The sequence below is a fragment of the Capricornis sumatraensis genome, chromosome 1, assembly GCF_032405125.1.
Source record: "Capricornis sumatraensis isolate serow.1 chromosome 1, serow.2, whole genome shotgun sequence".
In the NCBI taxonomy this organism is placed as follows: Eukaryota; Metazoa; Chordata; class Mammalia; order Artiodactyla; family Bovidae; genus Capricornis; species Capricornis sumatraensis.
Genome location: NC_091069.1, coordinates 8,065,969 through 8,086,447, shown reverse-complemented (window position 1 = coordinate 8,086,447; position 20,479 = coordinate 8,065,969). Strand labels below are relative to the sequence as shown.

Here is a 20,479-nt window from a genome sequence, read left to right as displayed (position 1 = left end):
ACTTTGTCCCCGCCCCGGGAACCTCACTGCCAACCTCCCCTCACCCGCTCTGCCCTCTCGTAGCTCTCACCGGCGGGGCGGGGTGGGCCGGGCCGGGCAGCTCCGGCTCGCGGCTCCGCGGGTCCCCGTGTCTCCCCGCGGCTCCGCCCCGGCCTATCCACTCGGAGGGTCGGTCTGCGGGCCGGGCCCGGGCAGCGCCCCCTGGAGGACGGGAGGTCCAGGTCACGCTGCGGGGACCGCGGTGCGCTGTGGGGGTTGGGGGTGGGGGGAGATGGCTCACCCGGCAACGCGGCCGGCGGCGGGAGTGGTTCCCGGCTGCGAGCGGGCGCCGGGCACGGAGCAGACCTTCCGCCCCGCATCCTCCGCATCAGGAAGGGGCGGCTGTGAGCCCCAGGTCCGTCTGTCGCCCAGAAGAGGGTCTGTCGTCTGGCGGGGACTTGGCGGGGGGCTTTGAGGAGGACTGTCCCTAACCGACTTTCCCGAGGACCCCACTGTCCCGCGATCCTGGGGGCCCCGCGTGGGGCTGCGGGTGGGAGGGGGTGAGGAGCCGTCCGCTGTACATTCGGGGACCGAGACCCAGCGAGGGGACGCCCGGCACAAGAATTTGCCCTAGAAGGGGTGAAGGGACGGGGAGGGATGCGGGTGGGGACTCGATTTGAAAGTGTGTGTTTTTTTTTTCTTTTTTCTCGGGTTTGGCCGCGGAGCCGGGGAGGAGGGCAGAGTTCAAAGATTTAAAAAACGGCGCTCATCGTCCTGCTCTCAAGGGCCCTTTAATTTCGCCTCTGTCCGGTGTCCCGCTGCCTCGCTCCTCGGTCCCCACACTGGGTCACAGTGTGCAGTTACTCGAGAGCGATCCCTTTTCTCTTTAATGCAAAGCCGACCGCGGCTGTAACAGCCCTAGGCAACTCGCTCGCTTTGTATCCGGCGCCGACAGTGTGCCGCGGCGGCGCACGCGGTGGGGCAAGAGACTGCAGGCCCGAGGTTGGGCCAGCGGAGACCGGAGGGGCAACCAGGCACCGCAATCACGTGGTCAGCGCTGCCCTAAAGCTAAGGACCTGCGCTACTAAGGCCCCTGGGGCGGCAGCACAGGTGTCTGGATTTAGGCGTCAACGGGGCTGGACGTGGGTGGGACTAAAGGAGATGTCCCGCCTACGGGTGGAAGGGCTGCCCAGGCACTTCGGACTTTGAAGCAGAGCCTGGTTTTACACCTGAAGGGCAGGAAACGACAGCGAAGTGTGTGACACCATCACATCCGCCCAGATTCGGACACGGGTCGAGATCCCCCGGGCTTCCAACCAAGCAGATCTCGGCGCTAGCCGGGATTGAATTGGGGCTCCTCTGCCTCCTGGCTAGGGGACCCTGGCAGACGCGGGAGTCCTCTCTAAGCCTGCTTCTTCGTCTGTAAAATGAGTGCCCCCTCCCGGGGTGTGTGTGTGTCTGTATGATATTACATAATGTTTCGCACTGGCATCTCGCACAGAGCGAGCTTAGCAAATTGCCAAAGTAAGAAAATATATATGGTTCAGTTCAGTTGCTCAGTCCTGTCTGACTCTTTGCGACCCCATGGACTGCAGTACGCCAGGCCTCCCTGTCCATCACCAACTCCTAGAGTTTACTCAGAATCATGTCCATTGAGTCGGTGATGCCATCCAACCATCTTATCCTCTGTTGTCCCCTTCTCCTGCCTTCAATCTTCTCCAGCTTCAGGGTCTTTTCAAATGAGTCAGTTCTTCACATCAGGTGGCCAAAGGATTGGCGCTTCAGCTTCAGCATCAGTCTTTCCAATGAATATTCAGGACTGATTTCCTTTAGGATGGTTGGATCTCCTTGCTGTCCAACGGACTCTTAAGAGTCTTCTCCAATACCCCAGTTTAAAAAATATATGTATAAACCTGAAACTAATGCTCATGTTGGTGAAACTAGGGACACCAGCACTGGCTTCTTGTGTTGGTTCATCTTTCTGGAAAGCAATCTGCAAATTCTCTATCAAGACTCTTGAACGTGTTCTGCCCCTTGACCTGGTAACCCCACTTGTAGGAATCTAGCCCAAGAAAGTAAGCAGAAACAAGTCTTTTTAAAAGCCAGCATGTGCACAGAAACATCTATAATAGTGGTCAGGGAAATAATCAACTTTGGAGAATAGCTAAATAAATCACGGTGTCTGCCACGACTGAAATGACTTAGCAGCAGCAGCCTCTTAAGGAATAGCACACAGCCTTCAGAAATTATGTTTTCAAAGGATATTTAAACACGATATGGTATGAAGTGAACTCAGCAGGTTACAAATCTGCATACACATCAGGATCCCAGTTTTTGGAAAGAATAAATGTGTGTAGTGGGTTCATGGGGGCGGAGATTCACTTTCCTTTTTAAAAATAATTTGCTATGATCTGTTTGGATGACTTTTTCATGAGGAGGATGTGGACATTTTTTGGAAGGTATGTGACCTTGTGCTGCCTCCTTGGAGATCAGAGAATGCTCTGAGGACACTGTTTGGGGCTAGACTCATGTTAATTGCTTTTTTTTTTTTAATCCGCTGAACCTCAGGGCATGTGGGATCTAAGTTTCCAGACCCGCTCCAACGGAAGCACCAATTCTTAATCACTGTACTGCCAGAGAAGTCCCTCGTGTTAATTCCTTTAAACCAACCCCTTGCAAGCAAAGCCCCCCAGTGAAGTATGTTCAGAGGGAGAGGCCTCATCTCTGCATCCCAAATGAGGTCTGAGGATGTAGCATCGGCTGGAGGCCTCACTCTTCCCTCCACGTTGAGGTGCACCTTCACCATGAAATAGACTTATACTCGGGTGGCGCCATGCTCCAGGAATCTGTCTCTTCTCATGATGATATCATATAGCGTGATTATGATGGTGGTGGTATAGTCGCTAAGTCGTCTCTGACTCTTGTCACCCCATGGACTCTAGCCTGCCAGGCTCCTCTATCCATGGGACTCTTCAGGCAAGAAGCTTTCATCCACTTGTGCCTTTACCTACTACTAAGTAAGCAGAGGGGAGCAGAGAACAGAGGCAGGGAGTGGCAGGGTGGGCAGCCTACCCTTCAGAGTGACCTGGGGCAGGACCCCTCCCGACTTGGGATCTGAGTGTGGCCATCTCTGCTGGACAGGACTGACTTGTGTGTAACAGGCTCGCCCAGCCCTCACCCCCCACTTACCAGCTTCAGCCACAGTGGCAACCTTCTGTCCCCAGAGGAACCAAATCTCCCTCACAATCTCCCCTCTCCTGTCACTCATCACCAGGCTGATTCCTGTCCAGTCTTTGCTGCTCCATTCAAACATCACCTTCTCAGGAGGCCTTTCTCTTTTTTTAACTCCTTTTTTGAATTTTTATTTATTTTTGGCTATTCTGAGTCTTTGTTTCTGTGCAGGCTTTTCTGCAGTTGCAGCAAGCAGGGGCTCCTCTCTCGTGATGCTCGGGCTTCTCACTGCAGTGACTTCTCTTTTTGTAGAGCACACATTCTAGGGTGTGTGGGCTCAGCAGTTGTGGCTCTCAGGCTCTAGAGCGCAGGCTCAATAGTTGAGTGCACTGGCTTAGCTGCTGTGCAGCATGCGGCATCTTTCCAGATCAGGGATCGAACCAATGTCTCCTGCCCTGGCAGGTGGATTCTTTACCCCTGAGCCACCAGGGAAGCCCAAGAGGCCTTTCTTGATTGTCAGATATACCCTCAAAGCTCTCTGTCCACATGGGGAATAACTGGACAATCTAGGGCTCACTGGGGCCTGAGATTCTCACAAGCTGACCCATCCAGGGATAGAGTTGGCCCCCAATCCATGCCTCCAGACCTAGCTTTGTCTCTCCTGGACAAATCCTGGCGTGTCTACAATCCTTTAACCTTCCCACCAAGAGGTGACAGCCCAGACTTCCCTGTTGGCCAAGTGGCTAAGACTCCACATTCCCAAAGCAGGGAGCCCAGGTTCGATCCCTGCTCAGGGAACTAGATCCCACATGCTGCAATTCAGAGTTCATATGCCGCAACTAAAGATCTCTCATACCACAACTAAGGCCTGGCACTGCTAAATGAATAAAATAAATTTTAAAAAAGAGAGGTGACATCTTTTGCTACCTTCATGAGGTTGAAGTTTCTTCAGACAGTACTGTGGTAATGATGATTATAATCACACTAATCATAGCTCTAATTATTCACTGTTTCAGGCACTGTTTTCATATTTTCTCTGAATTATTACATCATTGAATCCTCCTCATATAACGCTACGAGGTAGTTAATAGTCTTATCCCCTTTTTGTAGATGCAGAAACTGAGGGCCAGGTAGGTGAAATGACTTGTCCAAGGTCACTGGGTTAGATAGTGGTAGGGGTGGGATTTGAACACCAGGCAGTCTAGCAACAGAACTGTACCCTTGATCCTCAGTATACAAGAGTATGTGCCTTGTTCCAGACTTATGGGGAGCTCCTCATTGTAAGATGAGGCAGTGCAAGCACAGATGCCTGGACCACTGGTGCCCCAAAGCCCCTGGGAAATCTTGGTGCCCAGCCTCCAGCCACCCGGAGAAAGGCACTATGTGGAGCCCCAGCCTGGCCCAGCCGGCTTCAGCAGTGACCTTGCCTGACACAGCCAGGTGTCTTGGCTTCATCCACCTGGACTGCTTTCTTGTCTTTCTCTCCCCTGTGATCCACATCCTAGGAGGGTTCAACTTCTGCATCTTGTTAACCTCTTCATCCCCTTATGTCTTGCTTGAGGTCTGGCATGAAGTACCCGATCAATACCTGTTGAAGAGGGACTTCCCTGGTGGTCCAGTGGCTAAGACTCCAAGCTCCCAATGCAGGGGGCCCAGCCTTGATCCCTGGTCAGGGAACTAGATCCCACATGCCACAGCTAAAGATCCTGAATGCATCAACTGAAAAAAAAGATCACACCTGCAACGAAGATTGAAGACCCCACGTGCCACAGCTGAGACCTGGCACAGCCAAATATATAAGTAAACATTTTTTTTAAAAAAAAGCCTGTTGAAGAATGAATGAATCCAAAGGGCCAGACTCTGAGCAGACTTCACGACTAAATATAATGGCTTGGTCAAGTGGTGCATAATAAAGCCATTGAGAAATTCAATACAGTCAGCATTTATTGAGCACCTGCTGCATGCCCAACAAAAGCCCCATCAGAAGGGACTAGCATTTCATTTCATGTGCATTAGAAGCATGCAGATTACAACAGCTGGTGCAGTATAGGCTATAAACATGGAAGCCCAGAGTCGCACCAAGCTCCATTCACATCTTTACTCCATCATTTTCTGGCTTTGTGCCCTCAGCCACATCCCTCTTTGCGCCTCAGTCGCTTCATCTGTCAAGGAGAACTAATAGGAACTCCTCCCCCCTCCTGAGGGTTGACTCTTTCAGCACAGTAATCTGGCCCAGGGAGAAATGCCCAATGAGTGTTCCTGTTGCTGATCTGCCAGTACAGGTGGTGGTTACAGCTTCAAGGGCTCCAGAGAGAATTCTCCCTCGTTAGTGCTCAAAATAGAGGGTCAAAGCCATTTCTAAGACTCTCATTTAACTCATTGGCCTTCGGGACTCCCACCTTCTCAGCACCTGGGAGAACCATCTGCAGCATCCCTCCTTTGGTCCTCACCAAGCCCTGTGGGAATGAGTGTGTGTGTGTGTGTGTGTGTGTGTGTGTGTGTGTGTGTGTGTGTGCGCGCGCGCGCGCGCGCGTGCACTCAGTCGCTCAGTCATGTCTGACTCTTTCTGACCTCATGGACTGTAGCTCTGCCAGGTTCCTCTGTCCATGGGATTTCCCAGGCAAGAATCCTGGAGTGGGTTGCCATTTCCTCCTCCAGGGGATCTTCCTGACCCAGGGATTGAACCCAGGTCTCCTGCATCTTCTGCACTGGCAGGAGGTTTCCTTACCACTGAGCCACCTGGGAAGCCCCATGGGAATGAGGCCAGTGTAGCTATCAGGTTCATTTCCTTTTTTCCGATTCCATACCTTTGCTTATGCTGATTCCTCTGCCCAGAACATCAACCCTTCTCCACACACACACCCTCAAGTGGCATTTTATCCATCCATTCTTCAAGCCCGGCACAATCATTTTTACCGAACCAGAGAACAAAACCAAAGCACTACTTAACAGCAGGAAATTATGCAGCTGTGGACAAGACACTTGACCAATCTGTTCTTTTTTTTTTTGACCAATCCGTTCTTACACTGAGAGACCTCAAAGACTTACTGTTGCTAAAAAAACAAGTTGCATATAATAAAATATATTAGAGCTTCTCCAGCTCTGATGTGCACAGGATTCTCCGGGGCACTTGATTCTTGTTAAATGCAGGTTGTGATCCAGCATGAGTGAAGCATGAGATTGTGTATTTCTGACCAACTCAGGGTGATACCCAGGCTGCTCGTCTGGCATGGGTGATTCAGCAAGACAGGATTTATAGTATAATCCCATTTCTGTAAAAAACAAAATGAAACAAAATGAATATACATGGGATAAACCAGAGAATAAACTCTAAATAGTGGTTATCTCTGGGTGGGAGGATGACCAGAAGTTTTCAAATACTGTGTAAAGTCTGATTTTTACAATACGTTTTGCTACTGTAATTAGGAAAAACAAACCAGCCACAATGGCGCCCCTCTAGGATGACTGTAACTGGCACCCTCTAAATAAATGAATGGCACCAATCCAGGCTTCATCTCTGCCCTCTCTGGTTCTGGAGCATAACAACGGGCTGGCTGGGAGCAGCCACACAGGATGTGCAGTTCCACATCCACATCCAGTTCTCTGGAAGGTTGTGATCATCAGCATCCTCAAAGCAGTGATTTAATAAGGGTCGCCTGAGCCTCAGGCCAGGGCCATGCCCTTCACGGGCATTCCAGTCTATCATTATCCCCATTACCCAGATTAGATCACTGAGGCTCAAAGATATGGAGGAACCTGGATCACACAGCTCATCTAAGGCCCAGGTCAGGCTCTTGGAATAGGATCCGCTTATTCCTCTCTGCCCAGATGTTCCCCAGAGGTCCACATGGGTTACTCCTGTACTTCCTTCAGGTCTGCTCAGATTTTCACCTTACCAGAATCCTCCTCCAGCCACTGTATGCAAAACAGCAACACAGCCCCCACCTCCAACTTCTCCAGCTTTCTTGTCTTCCAAAGTACTCATGACTATTTGACAGTCACATTTACGGGCTCCTTTGTACTTTGTCCTTCTTTTTCTACTAGACTATAAGCCACATGAAGGTAAAGGCTTCATCCATTTTGCTCCCTGCTTTTTCTCTGAGGTCTAGCAGAGTTCCTGGTTTAATAAATATGTATTAAATGAGTGAATGAACCACAGCCTCCAATTTACAGACTACTGATCTCCCAGCAGTGGCCCCTACTCTCTTCACAGATGGTGACCTACTGATCCCCAGTAGAACAGGACTGTTGTTGTTGCTAATCTCTAAGTCATGTCCAACTCTTTGCAACCTCATGGACTGTAGCTCTCTAGGCTCCTCTGTTCTCCAGGGTTCTCTCTCTGTTCTCTCTTCCCTAGTCTCCTTGTGGGGAGTCCCAGTTAGGTTCCTTAAATGCAGAGGTGGAAAACTTGGCTTGGGGCCCCCCGGTCTTTCTATGTGAAAAAAATAAATAGGGTAGGGTTTCAAGAGTCCTGGATTTGAGCCCTACTGTCTTACCACCACCCTGATGGTTTGGGGAGAACACTTCACTTACCAGGACAAGATGTTCCAACTGTCCCAAGAAGGCCCTTCCAAGTGTCAGAGCCTTTGTACCTGCTGTTCATTTGGCCTGGCTAGCTGCTCCTCGGAGAAGGCAATGGCAACCCACTCCAGTACTCTTGCCTGGAAAATCCCATGGACAGAGGAGCCTGGTAGGCTGCAGTCCATGGGGTCTCGAAGAGTCAGACACGACTGAGCGACTTCACTTTCACTTTTCACTTTCATGCATTAGAGAAGGAAATGGCAACCCACTCCAGTGTTCTTGCCTGGAGAATCCCAGGGACAGCGGAGCCTGGTGGGCTGCCATCTATGGGGTCGCACAGAGTTGGACACGACTGAAGCGACTTAGCAGCAGCAGCAGCAGCTGCTTCTCACCATTCAGGTCTCTTCTCAACTGTCACCTCCACAGAGAACCCTCCCAACCTGCCAGGCTAAAGAGAACTCTTCATATGCTGTGTTGATTTCTCACATCACTATTAGTGTATACTATCTTCACTTGTACTGTTTCATTTATCTGTTTATTCATTTACTGTCTGTCTCCACTGTAAGATCTATGAGGGTGGAGACCTGGTCTGTCTTGTTTACTGCTATATCTCCAGCGCCTAGAACAGGGTATGGCTTACAGTACGTGTTCAGTAAATATTTGTTAAATTAATGCTCTATATCTTTTCCTTCTAGAAACAGGGAGATTGAGGCCCAAAGGCGGGAAGGGAAATGCCGGAGATAAATTAGTGTTACAACCCAAAGTAGAAGGCAGTGAAGCCAAGTGAAACTGAAGGTCAGAAGACTATGACCTTGGAAGGAGGCCGTGCCTCCAAGCCTCAGTTTCCCCATCTATAAGAGGGAGTGAGGCAGCCACGACTACTCTCCAAGGGGTCCGGTACTAAGGGCACCTGGTACCTAGGAGACTTTGCCCGTTTCCTGGAAAGATAACCTGCGGTGCAGCATCTGTGCCTCCCCCAGACACGGCTCAAGCGTCCCCAAAAGCCGCAGAAGTTGAAAACTACAGTCCCCATAGTGCTACGGGCGGCGCCTGCGCACGGCTGCCGACCCGCGGCGCAGCGGGCGCCCCCTCGCGGCATCCCGGCGCAGCGCGGCGCTCCGATCCCCGAGGGGCGGGGGGACCCGCGGCGCAGAAAAGCGTCGGAGCGCGCCGCTGCATCCGCGGAGCCGAAGCCGGGAGCCCAAGCGGCGGCCGGATCGCAGCCTGCTGGGCCAGCCGCAGCCATGGGCAACCGTGGCATGGAGGATCTCATCCCGCTGGTCAACCGGCTGCAGGATGCCTTCTCCGCCATCGGCCAGAACGCGGACCTCGACCTGCCGCAGATCGCCGTGGTGGGCGGCCAGAGCGCCGGCAAGAGCTCGGTGCTCGAGAATTTCGTAGGCAGGTAGGAAGCGGCGCGCCCCTGGGACGCGGACTCCCCGCGCCCGGGTCCTCCGGGTCTCGGGACCCGGCCCCGACGGCGCCGGGACCTCGTAGCCCCTGGCGCTGCACGGCGGACAGCGCGCCACCCCTCCGCCCCCACCTCCAGCCAGAAGGAGGAGGCGGCCCTCCCCCGCGACGAGAGCCCTTCGGGGGCGCAGCGCCCTCCACCCTCCTCATCCCCGCTGGGCCGCAGACGTCAAGCCTGCGGCCGCGGGCTCACGCCCCCCTCCTCCGCTCCATCCTTTAGGAAGACAGCAGACCCGGGCAAAGGGCTGTTCCCCTACCCCGACCCCCCCATGGGTACCGAGGGGCCTACATGACTCCCCTCGGTTCTGAGGGGGTCTCTTGAAGCGGGCAGCACCCCTGGGCCCATGCCCCCAGGCTCTATGGGCAGCTCCCCCTCCTCTCATGGGGATTCCTGGACTGCGGTGAGGGGTCACCCCTCCCGTCGCCCCTGGGAGAGGACATGGCCCCTTGAGCATCGGGGACCAGATACAGTCTCCCCCGTCACACACACCTCTGCGGCTCCGGCCGCCATCCGTGCGCAGCGCGGAAGAGGGGGGAGGCGCGACTGCAGGATGAGGAAGAGGGGGTGGGGGGAGCCAGCGCCTCTGAGCCTTCCCCGAGCCGCCGGCCCCTTGCCCTGCCGCCGCCCCTGGCGGGGGGCGGGGGGGCGCCTGTCAGTGTCGTCCTCCCCTTGGCCTGGCAGAGGGATTGGAATGGAGGGAGAAGGCGGTGGAGGACAGAGATGACTAAGACAGGGAGGGAGGCGGGCTGGCCGGGAGGGGTGGGGGGAGCCATTTGCACGACCTAATCCCCCTCCTGCCTCGGATCCCACAAGGCGCCGGGAGGGCCAGGTGGCAAGGAGTCAGGGGCAACCACCAAGACAAAGAACCGTGGGTTTAGGGAGGCAGGCAGGGTCGTGACCACCCCCCACGCTCTCCCCAAGAAGGGGAGACAGAGATGGGCTTTCCGGGGGCTGAGAAGGAGAGAGAGGCCGGCGCTCTTCCCGCGGGCTGGAGGCGGAGGGGGGGTGCTGGGCAGACTGAGGGAGGAGGCAAGAGAATTGACGCTGACCTCCCCATTCTGTCATCTGCCTTCCTAACCTCCTTCAGAAACCCTAGCTTTGGTCCAATGACCTTCATGGGTAAAGAGGCGGATGACCTGTGCCAGAGAGGGAGGCAGGCAGAGAGGGCTTTCTCCTCCCCTCATCCCAGGGATGGCAGTTCTGGGCTGAGACATCCTGGGTCCCAAACCAGGTTCTGCTGTGAAACCTCCAGCGAGTCACTGCCCTCTCTGAGCTTCAGTTTCCCCATCTCTAATATGGGCGATTAGACTGGACGGTCATCCCTGCCCCTCAAATGACCTGGGAAGGCCCAGTGTCAGCCTCAGGGGTGAGAGAGAAGGATACTGCACGGATCGATGTATCTGTGGCACGCGGGAGAGCCACTGTGGGGGCGGCCGGGCCCATCTGATCAGCAGGGGGGATGCCGTCTGTCTCCTGGGGAAGGGCTTCTAGAGAACCGCTTTCCTGCTCATGTGACCCCACCTTCCCCCAGAGCTGCAGAGACACAGACAAGAGACACAGAGATGGTCCGTGTCCCTACAGCTCAACAGTCACCGCGAGGGGGGTGGGAGGGCCCTGGAGGCAATACAGCCCCTGAGGCCCTCATGCTTTAGATGACAGTCGTGGACATCCTGTACTTTTCAGGGTACAAACCACAGGCCTGCCTCTCCCCCCTCTGCTCATGCATGCTCTGTGCCTGCTGCGTGCTCTGGGCAGGGGGCACCAGGGGGCAGCTGACCTCAGCCACTGTCTGCCAGGCCCTTCCCCTGTGCCCCCGCCAGGCTATATGGGATGGATCACAAGAGCCCCGTGAGGCGGGTACTGTGATGACCACCCTGCAGGGGAGGAAACTGAGACTCTGAGGTTAGAGGCCCTGTCCAAGGTCACAGGGCCAAGAAGGACCGTGCCTGTCAGGCTCCAATCTGGGGCCCACACCACCTCTAAGAGTCCAGCTCAGCACTGAACACAGGAACACCCAAGTGTATGGACCCCCACTTTCCCCATGTGAGGAATGGGCCCAATGCCAGCTGCCGCCCTGCCTTCCTGAGACATGGGTGTGGGGCTCCAGCGAGTTCACGAGTGTAAAAGCCCCCTTTTATAGACTCGTGGAAGGGAGGTATCAATGTTCAGTTAGGTTTGGGGCCTGTGTGGGCCAGGAGACCTAGCTGCTGCCATCTCGGAGTCCACCATCCAGCCGAGAGAGGTGCCGGGGGTAGACCGCACAGCAGGCCAGCCTGGCCGCAGCTGACTTCCGCAACTGTTAGCTTGTCGAGGGGTCGAGTGAGATTCAGACTCTGCCCCCAGAGGCTTGGACCCTCTCGCTGCCCTCCACAATCCAATAGCCTTTGACTGCGGCCCCGCGGGAGGATACACAGGGTGTCCAGGTGCAGGTCTGGGGCAGAGTAGGGGCCTGGCATACAGTGGCGTGCACGGGGATGCATTAGTTGATTCTCATGAAAGCTAGTGAGGAGGCCAGGACTGGAGTGGGAAACAGGTTCACTGGGGTCCCCACAGTCTGCCTCGCCATGGATCCCCACCTCTCCACCTTGGGCTGGGTCCCCAGACCCATGTGCATGGTAACAGCCGCTCTGCCTCCTGGGGTTTCCCGGGAGTCAACCCCCCATGGAGAGGAAGTGGAAAATATATCAGAGGAAGCAGAGGCTGCTCCAGGCTTCCGGGCACCCAAGAGGGCCCTGTTGTAATCTCTGCTGTGGTGGTGGCCCAGGCAGCTGCCCAGGATGCTGGCAGGGCTGCTCTGGATCTATGCTTTTTCTTTGTCTCCCTTTTACAGAAAGGAAGGCTGAGGTTGATTTGTTCAGCCATCCAGCAGATGTACGTGAAGAAGAAAACTGGGGGCCATAGTCAATGCTGGGAGTGAAAAGGGCCACTTTCCACAGGGAGGTCAGAGAAGGTGTCTAGGAATCCGTGGCATCTGAGATGAGAACTGAGGGACAAGAAGTCATGTGACTATTTGGGGAGAAGCATTCTAGGCTGAGGGAACAGCGCATGCAAAGGCCCTGGGGCAGTGACGAATTTGGTATCTCTGAAGAACAGAAAGGAAGCGCGGTGGCTGGTGCTTGCTGGGCAAGGTGAACACAACATGGGAGAGATAGGCAGGGGCCTCAGATTAAGCTGACGAATGACGTTTGTTTTCATTCTTATCGGAAGCTCTTAAGTAGTGGAATGACTTGAGCTGCTTCCAGCAAGTGTGCGACTTGGGAAGGGCGACAGGAAACAGGTCCGGAGGCTGCTGCACTGGACAAAGTGGGGCTGGACCAGGGCGTTGGCAGAGAGAGGGGGAGCACAGTGGGGTTCAGGACGTATTTTGGAGGACGGTCCCACAACACCTGCTGGGGGATGGGATGTAGAAGGTGAGGAAAGAAGAATCCAGGATGACTTTAGCACCTCTGACCCCGGTGGGCGTTGGTACCATTAACAGAGTCTGGGAGGAACAGGCTGGGGGTCCGGGGGTAAGATCGGGAGATTGGTTTTGAACTCGTTGAATCTGCGATGTCAGGTGGGCAGTGTGGTGATGCAAGTCGGAAGCTCAGAGGGAAGGCGGGCTGGAAATATAAATTTGGAAAAGATGGGATGTCAACTCGTGAGCGTAGATGAGATCATCTCGGTGGTGAGCGCAGACAGTGGAGTGTGCATGGGCCCCCGAACACCCCAGCACTTTGTGAGCAGACGTCTGGGGCCCCAGGTTTCCCTTCGTCTGCCCCCAGCTGTGTGCCCCCTCCCCACTATACCCATCTGGCACCGACTCAGGTGTCCTGGGACAGGCTTCCAGGCTCTGGCACCCCTGGCCTCACTCACTCTGAGGCCCAGGGGTGCTGACTATCGGGCACTGCCCATCTTCCCTCCTGTCTGGCCCCCTGGGGAGGCCAGGGCCAGCAGGAGTGTGGCAGAGGGACTGAGCGCTCAGGCTCTGGAATCAGACCTGGGTTTGCAGCTTAGCTCTGGTATTTACATGCTGGGCAAACTTGGGCATGTTTTTTAAACCCTGCCCAGCTGCTCTTTCCTCATCTGTAAAATGGGGATAATAATAGCACCTCCATCATGGGACTGTGGCGAGTGTTGACATCATGCCCGTGAAGCACTCAGGTCAGGTCTGGCCCAGAGAACATGCCCATTCTGTTCCTGCCTGGGCATAGGTACCAGCTGGGAGGAGGGGCAAGGATGCAGGTGGGGCAGGGAGCCTAGTGAGTGAGCCTCTGCCCAGAGCCCAAAGGGCAGCCTGGGGGATAGGGTTTTGGTTTCCTCTGCCGACTCAGCCTACCCCAGCTCAGGCTCACTGAGTGGTTGGTCAGTCACTGAGTTGTGTCTAACTTTTTGCAACCCCGTGGACTGACTGTAGCCCGCCAGGCTCCTCTGTCTGTGGGATTTCCCAGGCAAGAATACTTGAGTGGGTTGCCATTTCCTTCTCCAGGGCATCTTCCCAACCTGGGGATTGAACTGGCATCTCCTATGGCTTCTGTATTGGCAGGCAGATTCTTTACCCTTGAGCCACCTGGGAAGCCTTTTGCTCAGGCCCCCTGCCTCCTACCAATCCCCTGTCTCTGCATTCTGGTCCCAGCACAGACCTTGTGCCAGTCTCTGGCCTCTGAGAGCCCTTCTCTTGGTCAGCCCCAGACCCTGCCATGGGGGACAGAGCATTCTCCACTACTAGGATCTGTCTCTTCCTCTGAACACCTCAGGCTACATCCCATTTCCCAGATTCGGAGACTGAGGCCAAAGAGGATTAGGGCATAATTGAGACATCGAAAGTAGAGAGGCGGAGGGAACTGACATCTCCTTGGCACTTGCAGTGCGCCAGGCCCTGAGGATAGAGCTGTGAACAAGCCAGACCCATCCCTGTTCTCGGGGGACTCACAGCTGAGCGGGACAGACAGAGGCTACATTACACAAAGAGCTCTTATGTTGTGGGTTTGAAGAAGGGTACCAGGAGCCTGATGTTGTAGGGAGCAGGAGTCATCAGGGGGCCAGAGAAGGCATCTGAGCAGTTAAGTCGGCGCCTGAGCGAAAATAGGACTTGGTCAGGCAAAGGAGTGAACCACTCCAGGTGCAGGGTCCCTCCCTGAGGAAAGGCCAGAGGTGGAACCCAGAGGAGAGAAGGGCAGTGAGGAGCAGAGATCGCAGTGAGATCAGGCTGGTCTGGGAGGCGCTTTGGGCCCTTCAGCCACCCCGACCCAGAGAGCCCACGATGCTGTGCCCCTCCCTGCTCAGAGCATGCTCCTGGCACATGCCCTCAGCCAGACCTGTGTGCCCATCCCTGCCAGAGGACGTCTTCTCCAACTCCCTGCCCCACCCAGTGGCCCCAAGGAACTGGGAATGAAAGGTGACTCTGGCAGACAGCATCTGATCCCGGTGTCAGGAGCATCGAGTTTCCCTGGCCTTGGCTGGGGTCGGAGGGTCAGAAACAGGAGGAGGGGACACAGGCAGGCTGGTGCGGAGGGGTCAGGTGGGAGCGGAGGCTGCCAGTCACAGACGCGGTATTATCAGGCCTGGAACAGGAGGGAGAAGTGGAGCCCACGTGCCGTATGTCTAAATATTCCAGTTATAAATCAAGCTAAGGAATTGCTAACTACAGTGCATTCTGCCCTCCCACCTTGACAAACATACCTTCAAAGCAACCTGGCAGGATGGTGTGGAATTTAGAATTTCAGACTCCTCCCAGTTCTGAGATGGGGTGGGGACTCCCCGGGCTGCCCTCATCTTCCAGCTCCATCAGCCTTAGCCTCGAGGTTACCTCCTCACACTGAGGGCAGCCCACAGGTGGGAAAGAACCTAGAGGTATACTTGAGACTGAGAGAAAGTTCCAGGGCACTTAAGTGTGGCCTAGGAGGGCTGCACGAGAGCCTCCCTTGTGGCTCAGCGGCAGAGAATCCACCTGCCAATGCAGGAGATCTGGGTTTGATCCCTGGGTCAGGAAGATCCCCTGGAGGAGGAAATGGCAAGCCACTCCAGCATTCTTGCCTGGGAAATTCCATAGACAGAGGAGCCTGGCGGGCCACAATCCATGGGGTCACAAAGAGTCAGGCTTGAATGAGCAACCAAAACAACAACAAACAAGGAGGGGTGCACAGGCTCACGGGAAGGTGAGACCAGAGATTCCAGCAAGGATGGGGCCCAAGGTCAGGGCCCCGAGCCCCCAGGTCCAAGGGCAGTGTTGCTTTTTGTCTTCTTAGAATCAGCAACCTCTTAGTAGGAGGAACATCATCCCCAATTTTCAAGTGGTGAAATGGCACAGAGAGGGTAAGGGACCTGCCTGAAGTCACACAGCAGTGCATCAGGACAGCAGCCAGCACGGGTCTTCTATCTCCATGTGAATGTCCACCCTCTTCACCCCAACCCCTGTGTCTGCCTCTCCATACACCTCAGCTTCTCCTCCTCTGCTCTCCCTGGTTGTCTCTCGGGCACTCGTGCCCGCTTCCTGGACTGAACTCTGGCTAAGGAATACCAACCGTTTGCAGCAGTCAACTCTAGCAACTTGGAATTCCTATGTTGTTGTTCGGCCACCAAGTCGTGTCTGACTCTTTGGGAGCCCACAGACCGCAGCACATCAGGCCTCCCTGTCCCTCACCATCTCCCAGAGTTTGCCCAAGCTCACATCCATTGAATCAGTGATGCCATCCAACCATCTCATCCTCTGTCGCCCTCCCAGTGCCCCAGCCAGAGGCCCCGGGATTGGCTCCCAGCTCCTCTCGCGTCCTCTCCATCCAGTGCAGTCTACAGACCCTGTGGGTTCTGCCCCAGCCCATCCCTTCTGATGGCCCAGGTACATCATCACCTTTGTCCTACCCAACAGTCAGGACAGACTCTTCTCTTGCTATTCTCTGTCGGGCAGCTCAGCACTTTCTAGGGCTTCCCAATCTGATGCCTCTGCTTGAAGCCCTTCTTAGCTCCCTGCCCTCCAAGCAGAGCCTTATCTCCTGAGCTGGGGCCCTGAGGCTGGCCGTACCCAGCCGGGCTTCCCCTCCGGGGGCCACCTAAGTATCTTACAGCTCATGGGGAATGGGCTGTCCCTCTCCCTCACTCTCCTATTCTCTCTGCCAGGAAGGTGCCTCACCCCACCTCCATCTTCTTCCTTCACTGGCTCAACCTCCAGATCTCACATCAGCCAACACCTCCTCTAGGATGCCTTCCCTGACCACCCTCCAGCCTGTGACCTTGGCATGTGGGGCAGGACTCAGTTTTCTCCCAGAATGAGGGACCACAGAGGAAGAAAGAGGCCCGTGACCTTGGGCTGAGAGCTCCTGGCAGAGGAGATCCAACCAAGGTTATTATGAACGTTTTACCTGTTTATCACTGCGCCACTCTTTTGTCCCCAATCTTAGCAACAGGGAAACAAGGCCACCAGCCCAGATGGGGAGAAACATCTCAGCAGGTGAATGCAATGCTCCCTGGCACACGTAGGCACCAAGCCCAGGATGGGCACTCAGGTGACTCACGGCAGCGCCAGTGGGCAGTCTGCTAGGTAGATCCTTCTACAGTCAGTGTCTCGAGGCATCCCCTCATTGGCCATAGGAGGGAGCTGCTGGATTGTGTCCATTTCACGGATGGGGAAACTGAGGTTCAGAGCAGGGAGATAATTTAGTGGAGCTGAGATTCCTTCACCTCAGGCTATTTGTGATAAGAAATAACAATCCAGGGACTTCCCTGGTGGTCCAGTGGCTAAGACTCTGTGCTCCCAATGCAGGGGACTCAGGTTTGATCCCTGGTCAGGGAACTATATCCCACATGCCACAACTAAGAGTTCGAATGCTGCAACAAAGACCCAGCACAGTGAAATAAATGAAAGAAATAAGGATCCAGAAGTAACTCCATATTGAGCGACTTGGGAAAAGTCCACGCTGAGCTGTTAGACAGGCAGAGCTGCTACCCAAGTGTGGCTCAGAGCCCAGGTCCATGAGGGGCACCTGACTTTGTCTCTCCCCTTCAAGTTGGGAAAACTGGCCACGCCAACCTCACACAGCCACTTGAGCATCAATCAAGAGGCTGCAGGTTTCTTAAACAACTTGATTAAGGTAGAATTTACATGCTGTAGATTCACTCATCTTTAGTGCACGCTTCAATGATTTTTCGCATATTGGTGCAACCATCATCACAATCCAATTTTAGACCACTTCCATCACCCCCGGAAGAAACCTCGTGATGATGCAGGCTTCAGAGCCCCCGGAAGCATCCTTGGCCAGCAATCAACAATCCATCAGGGTTTGCCATGACTGTTCTTATAAGTGATAAAACGTTTACAGTGCTGAGCCCCAGGTGTTAGGGGTGATGGTCGCTTTTTATTTTTTCAACGTCTTATGTATTTTCTGAAAAAATATTTAATGAGAGAGCATATGATTTTTTTAAAGCACGGGCAAAAGAAATCGTTTCCGTTTTGAAAGTATAAAGTCGTCAACACTTGAAAGAAAGGGAGGGAGGAAGACCGGGAGGGAGGCAGGAAGGAAAGAGGCAAAGAAGAATGGTAGGAAGGATGGAAGGATAAGGTGAAAAGAAAGATGACATGTTTTCTTTAATATTGAAGAATGGTTGTTGTGGGGAGAGTGCCGGGCTTGGAATCCAGGGCCCAGGGCACCAGTCTTACCCTATCACCAACTTGCACTGTGAACTCGGGCAACCCTCTTTCTTGTGCCTCAGTTTCCACATCTGTACAATGAGGGCAGTGATGGGAAAAATGGAGGAACTCCTTCCAATCATTCCTTCGGCCACAGTGGTGTCCCGAGCGCCTGCTCTGTGCCATGCTCTGAGCTGGGTGCTGGGAATACCGTGTAAATAGGGCCAATTCAGGCCCTGCTCTCAGGACATTAGAATACCAGGGGAAGCTAAGGCCAGGGCTGCCCTGAAATCTTCAAACCTCAGCTGGAAATTCGTGGGCTGTGTGACATGGGCCAGCCCAGGGCCTCCTGGGGTGGCAGGAACAGAGAGGGACTTGTTGCCTGGGGGCAGTCTCACCTCCTCCCCACTGTATTTCTTGGCCCACCCACTCCCTCGCCTCCACCCTGGCTCCCTGCTTCAGAGGGCACCTCACAGTCTGTTGGGCCCCTTCCCTTCAACTTCCAAGGCAAGATTGGGCTGGAAATATTCTGGCCTCCGCCCACTCCTCTGGCCAGCCCCCAGGAAATCTATCTTCCAGCTCTCTCCCTGCGGCATCAATTGATGACATGGTCCTGGGAACCCAGGCTGTGTGCTCAGCTCCCTCAACAAGTTTTATTTCTCATCATTGCTACCAAGCCTGGGTACAGACATTAAGTTATATAGGCCTTGCAGAAACCCATTTTACTGATAAGGAAACTGAGATTCAGAGACATCTGATGATTTATCCATAGTCACACAGCTCAGATATCCAATGCCGGGCCTGTCTGACATCAGAGTCCAGGAAACAAGAGACTGACAAGGATGACCGCCGCTGGGCACACACTAGTCCAAGCATCCTACTTTCTGGTGGTATTTGAGCTCAGCAGGACTTGGGAACCAGGGTCCCAGAGCAACTGTCAGACTAGGAGTGGCAGCTCTGGGTATAATTCCTCCAGGCCCCTCTGGGGTGACAGTGCCAGTTCCGATAGGCCATATGTGGTGCCTGTAGGTGGTGAGATGTGTTTATTTCATCCTCCCTGTGCTTCAGGTTTGAAGGTACCTCTGCAGATGGCAAGGCAAGGCCTCCCCAGGAAACCACCATCTGTCCAAAATGAGTGGGAGGAGCTGGCATGTCACCAGCCACCCCTCCCACACGTCAGTCGAGGCTGGTGGGCCCGGCACACTTTTCTCTGAGCACCTGTTCTGTCCTTTCTTGGGCAAACCAGGAGCTGGGTGGGAGGTGCAGAGGTGGCTCTGGCGGGAGACCAGATCAGGCCCAAATCTCCAGTGCAAAGGTGTGGGACACATTATTTTTTAAATATTTATTTATTTTTCTGCGCCAGGTCTTAGTTGCAGCACAAGGGGTCATCGTTTAGTTGCGGCATGTGGGATCTAGTTCCCTGACCAAGGATCAAACCCAGGCGCCCTACCACTGGACCACGAAGGAAGTCCCCAGGGGGCACTTTAACTGAGGGTATGGGGCAGTCTATCCAGGCGAAAGGTGGAAGCTGTGGAGTTGCTCAGCCATGCTTGCTCCTTCCAGGGTTGCCTGAGCCCCTACGATAGCCCATCCTGTGCCCAGCATGAGAATCCTGTGCCCAGCGTGAGAATCCAGCGGGCAGTGAGGCACTGAGTCTGGATGTGGGGACAGCTGTGCTCATCACTGCCTGTCCAGGCATGAGCCTAGCTGAGAAGCAGGCTTCCGGGTCCTGGGCCCGTCTCAGCCATCCCTTCCATTGCTGTGCAGCCTCACAGCTCCCTGCCCCTCTCTGGGCCTCTGTCCCACCCCCTGGACAATGACAGGGAATGAGATGTTCTCTGAAAACTCCTCCTCCTTGAGGTCCATCGTTTCCAGCCAATAATATGTGGTCGGGATCCTGAGATCCAATTCAGTGCCTAGAGGACGTGAGGCAGATGGTTCTTCAGGATCTTGGATTCCTTGCTGAATTTTGGGAGGATTCTCTGAAGGAGGGGGGCTGAGAACAGGAGGCTCTCCTTGGCAGCCCCCTCCAGCTGCTAAGTGCCCACTCTGTTCCAGGCACGGGCTAAGGCTCCAGGAATCATTGTGGAGCCACGCGTGGTCATATATGACGCCTCCTTTAGGTCATGTGGTTTACAACTGAGGATCCTGAGGCCCTGAGGGTGAAGCAACTGGCCCAGGGGCACCAGGTTGGGGAATGGCCAAGTCAGGACTCGAACCCAGGGCCTCTACCTGGCGCTGGTTCCTCGTCACTGAACCAGGAGCCTTAAACTTGATGGGAACATGGGGATTGTGTTTAGAATCCAGATTCCCTCCTCTCCTCCCCTGCGCCCCCCAACCCTGAAGATCCTAACCCAGCCCGTCTGAGGAATGGGCATTTGAACAAGCCACCCAGGGAATTCTGAGAGCCTGGGGCAGGGCCAAGATGGAGCCCCTGGCCACCTGGGCACCCATCCCCACACCGGCCTGGGAAATCTGGGTCTGAGTAGGCACTGCTCCCACACATGCTCTGTGCTCTAATCTCTGCTTCCCATAAGCTGCTTGTCCTTTAAGTAGCCCTGGGAGGCAGCAACTTGGAGCAGGCTGGCCCAGACCCCTGATCACCCTTCCAGCTGGGCTCTGGGTTCCCCACACCCTCTATGTGGCACCTCAGGGACCTCCGCCTCTCAGGCCTGCCAGGGCCAAGTGGGTCTATCTGTGCAGGAAGGGGGTTGGGGGGCTGGTGCTCTCAGGCT

General features: G+C 54.7%; 1 protein-coding gene across 13 annotated transcripts in view; it reads left to right on the top strand.

Moving 5' to 3' along the window:
* The first annotated feature begins 8,905 nt into the window (after window positions 1-8,905).
* The window catches only part of DNM1 (dynamin 1), a 43,329-nt gene continuing 31,755 nt past the window's right edge, over window positions 8,906-20,479 (top strand). For all 13 annotated transcript variants that reach the window (XM_068970087.1, XM_068970117.1, XM_068970078.1 and 10 more), the window contains exon 1: window positions 8,906-9,076. In XM_068970087.1, coding sequence (XP_068826188.1) covers window positions 8,916-9,076 — 161 coding nt within the window. In that variant the 5' untranslated portion in view covers window positions 8,906-8,915. The remainder of the gene's footprint in view (window positions 9,077-20,479) is intronic.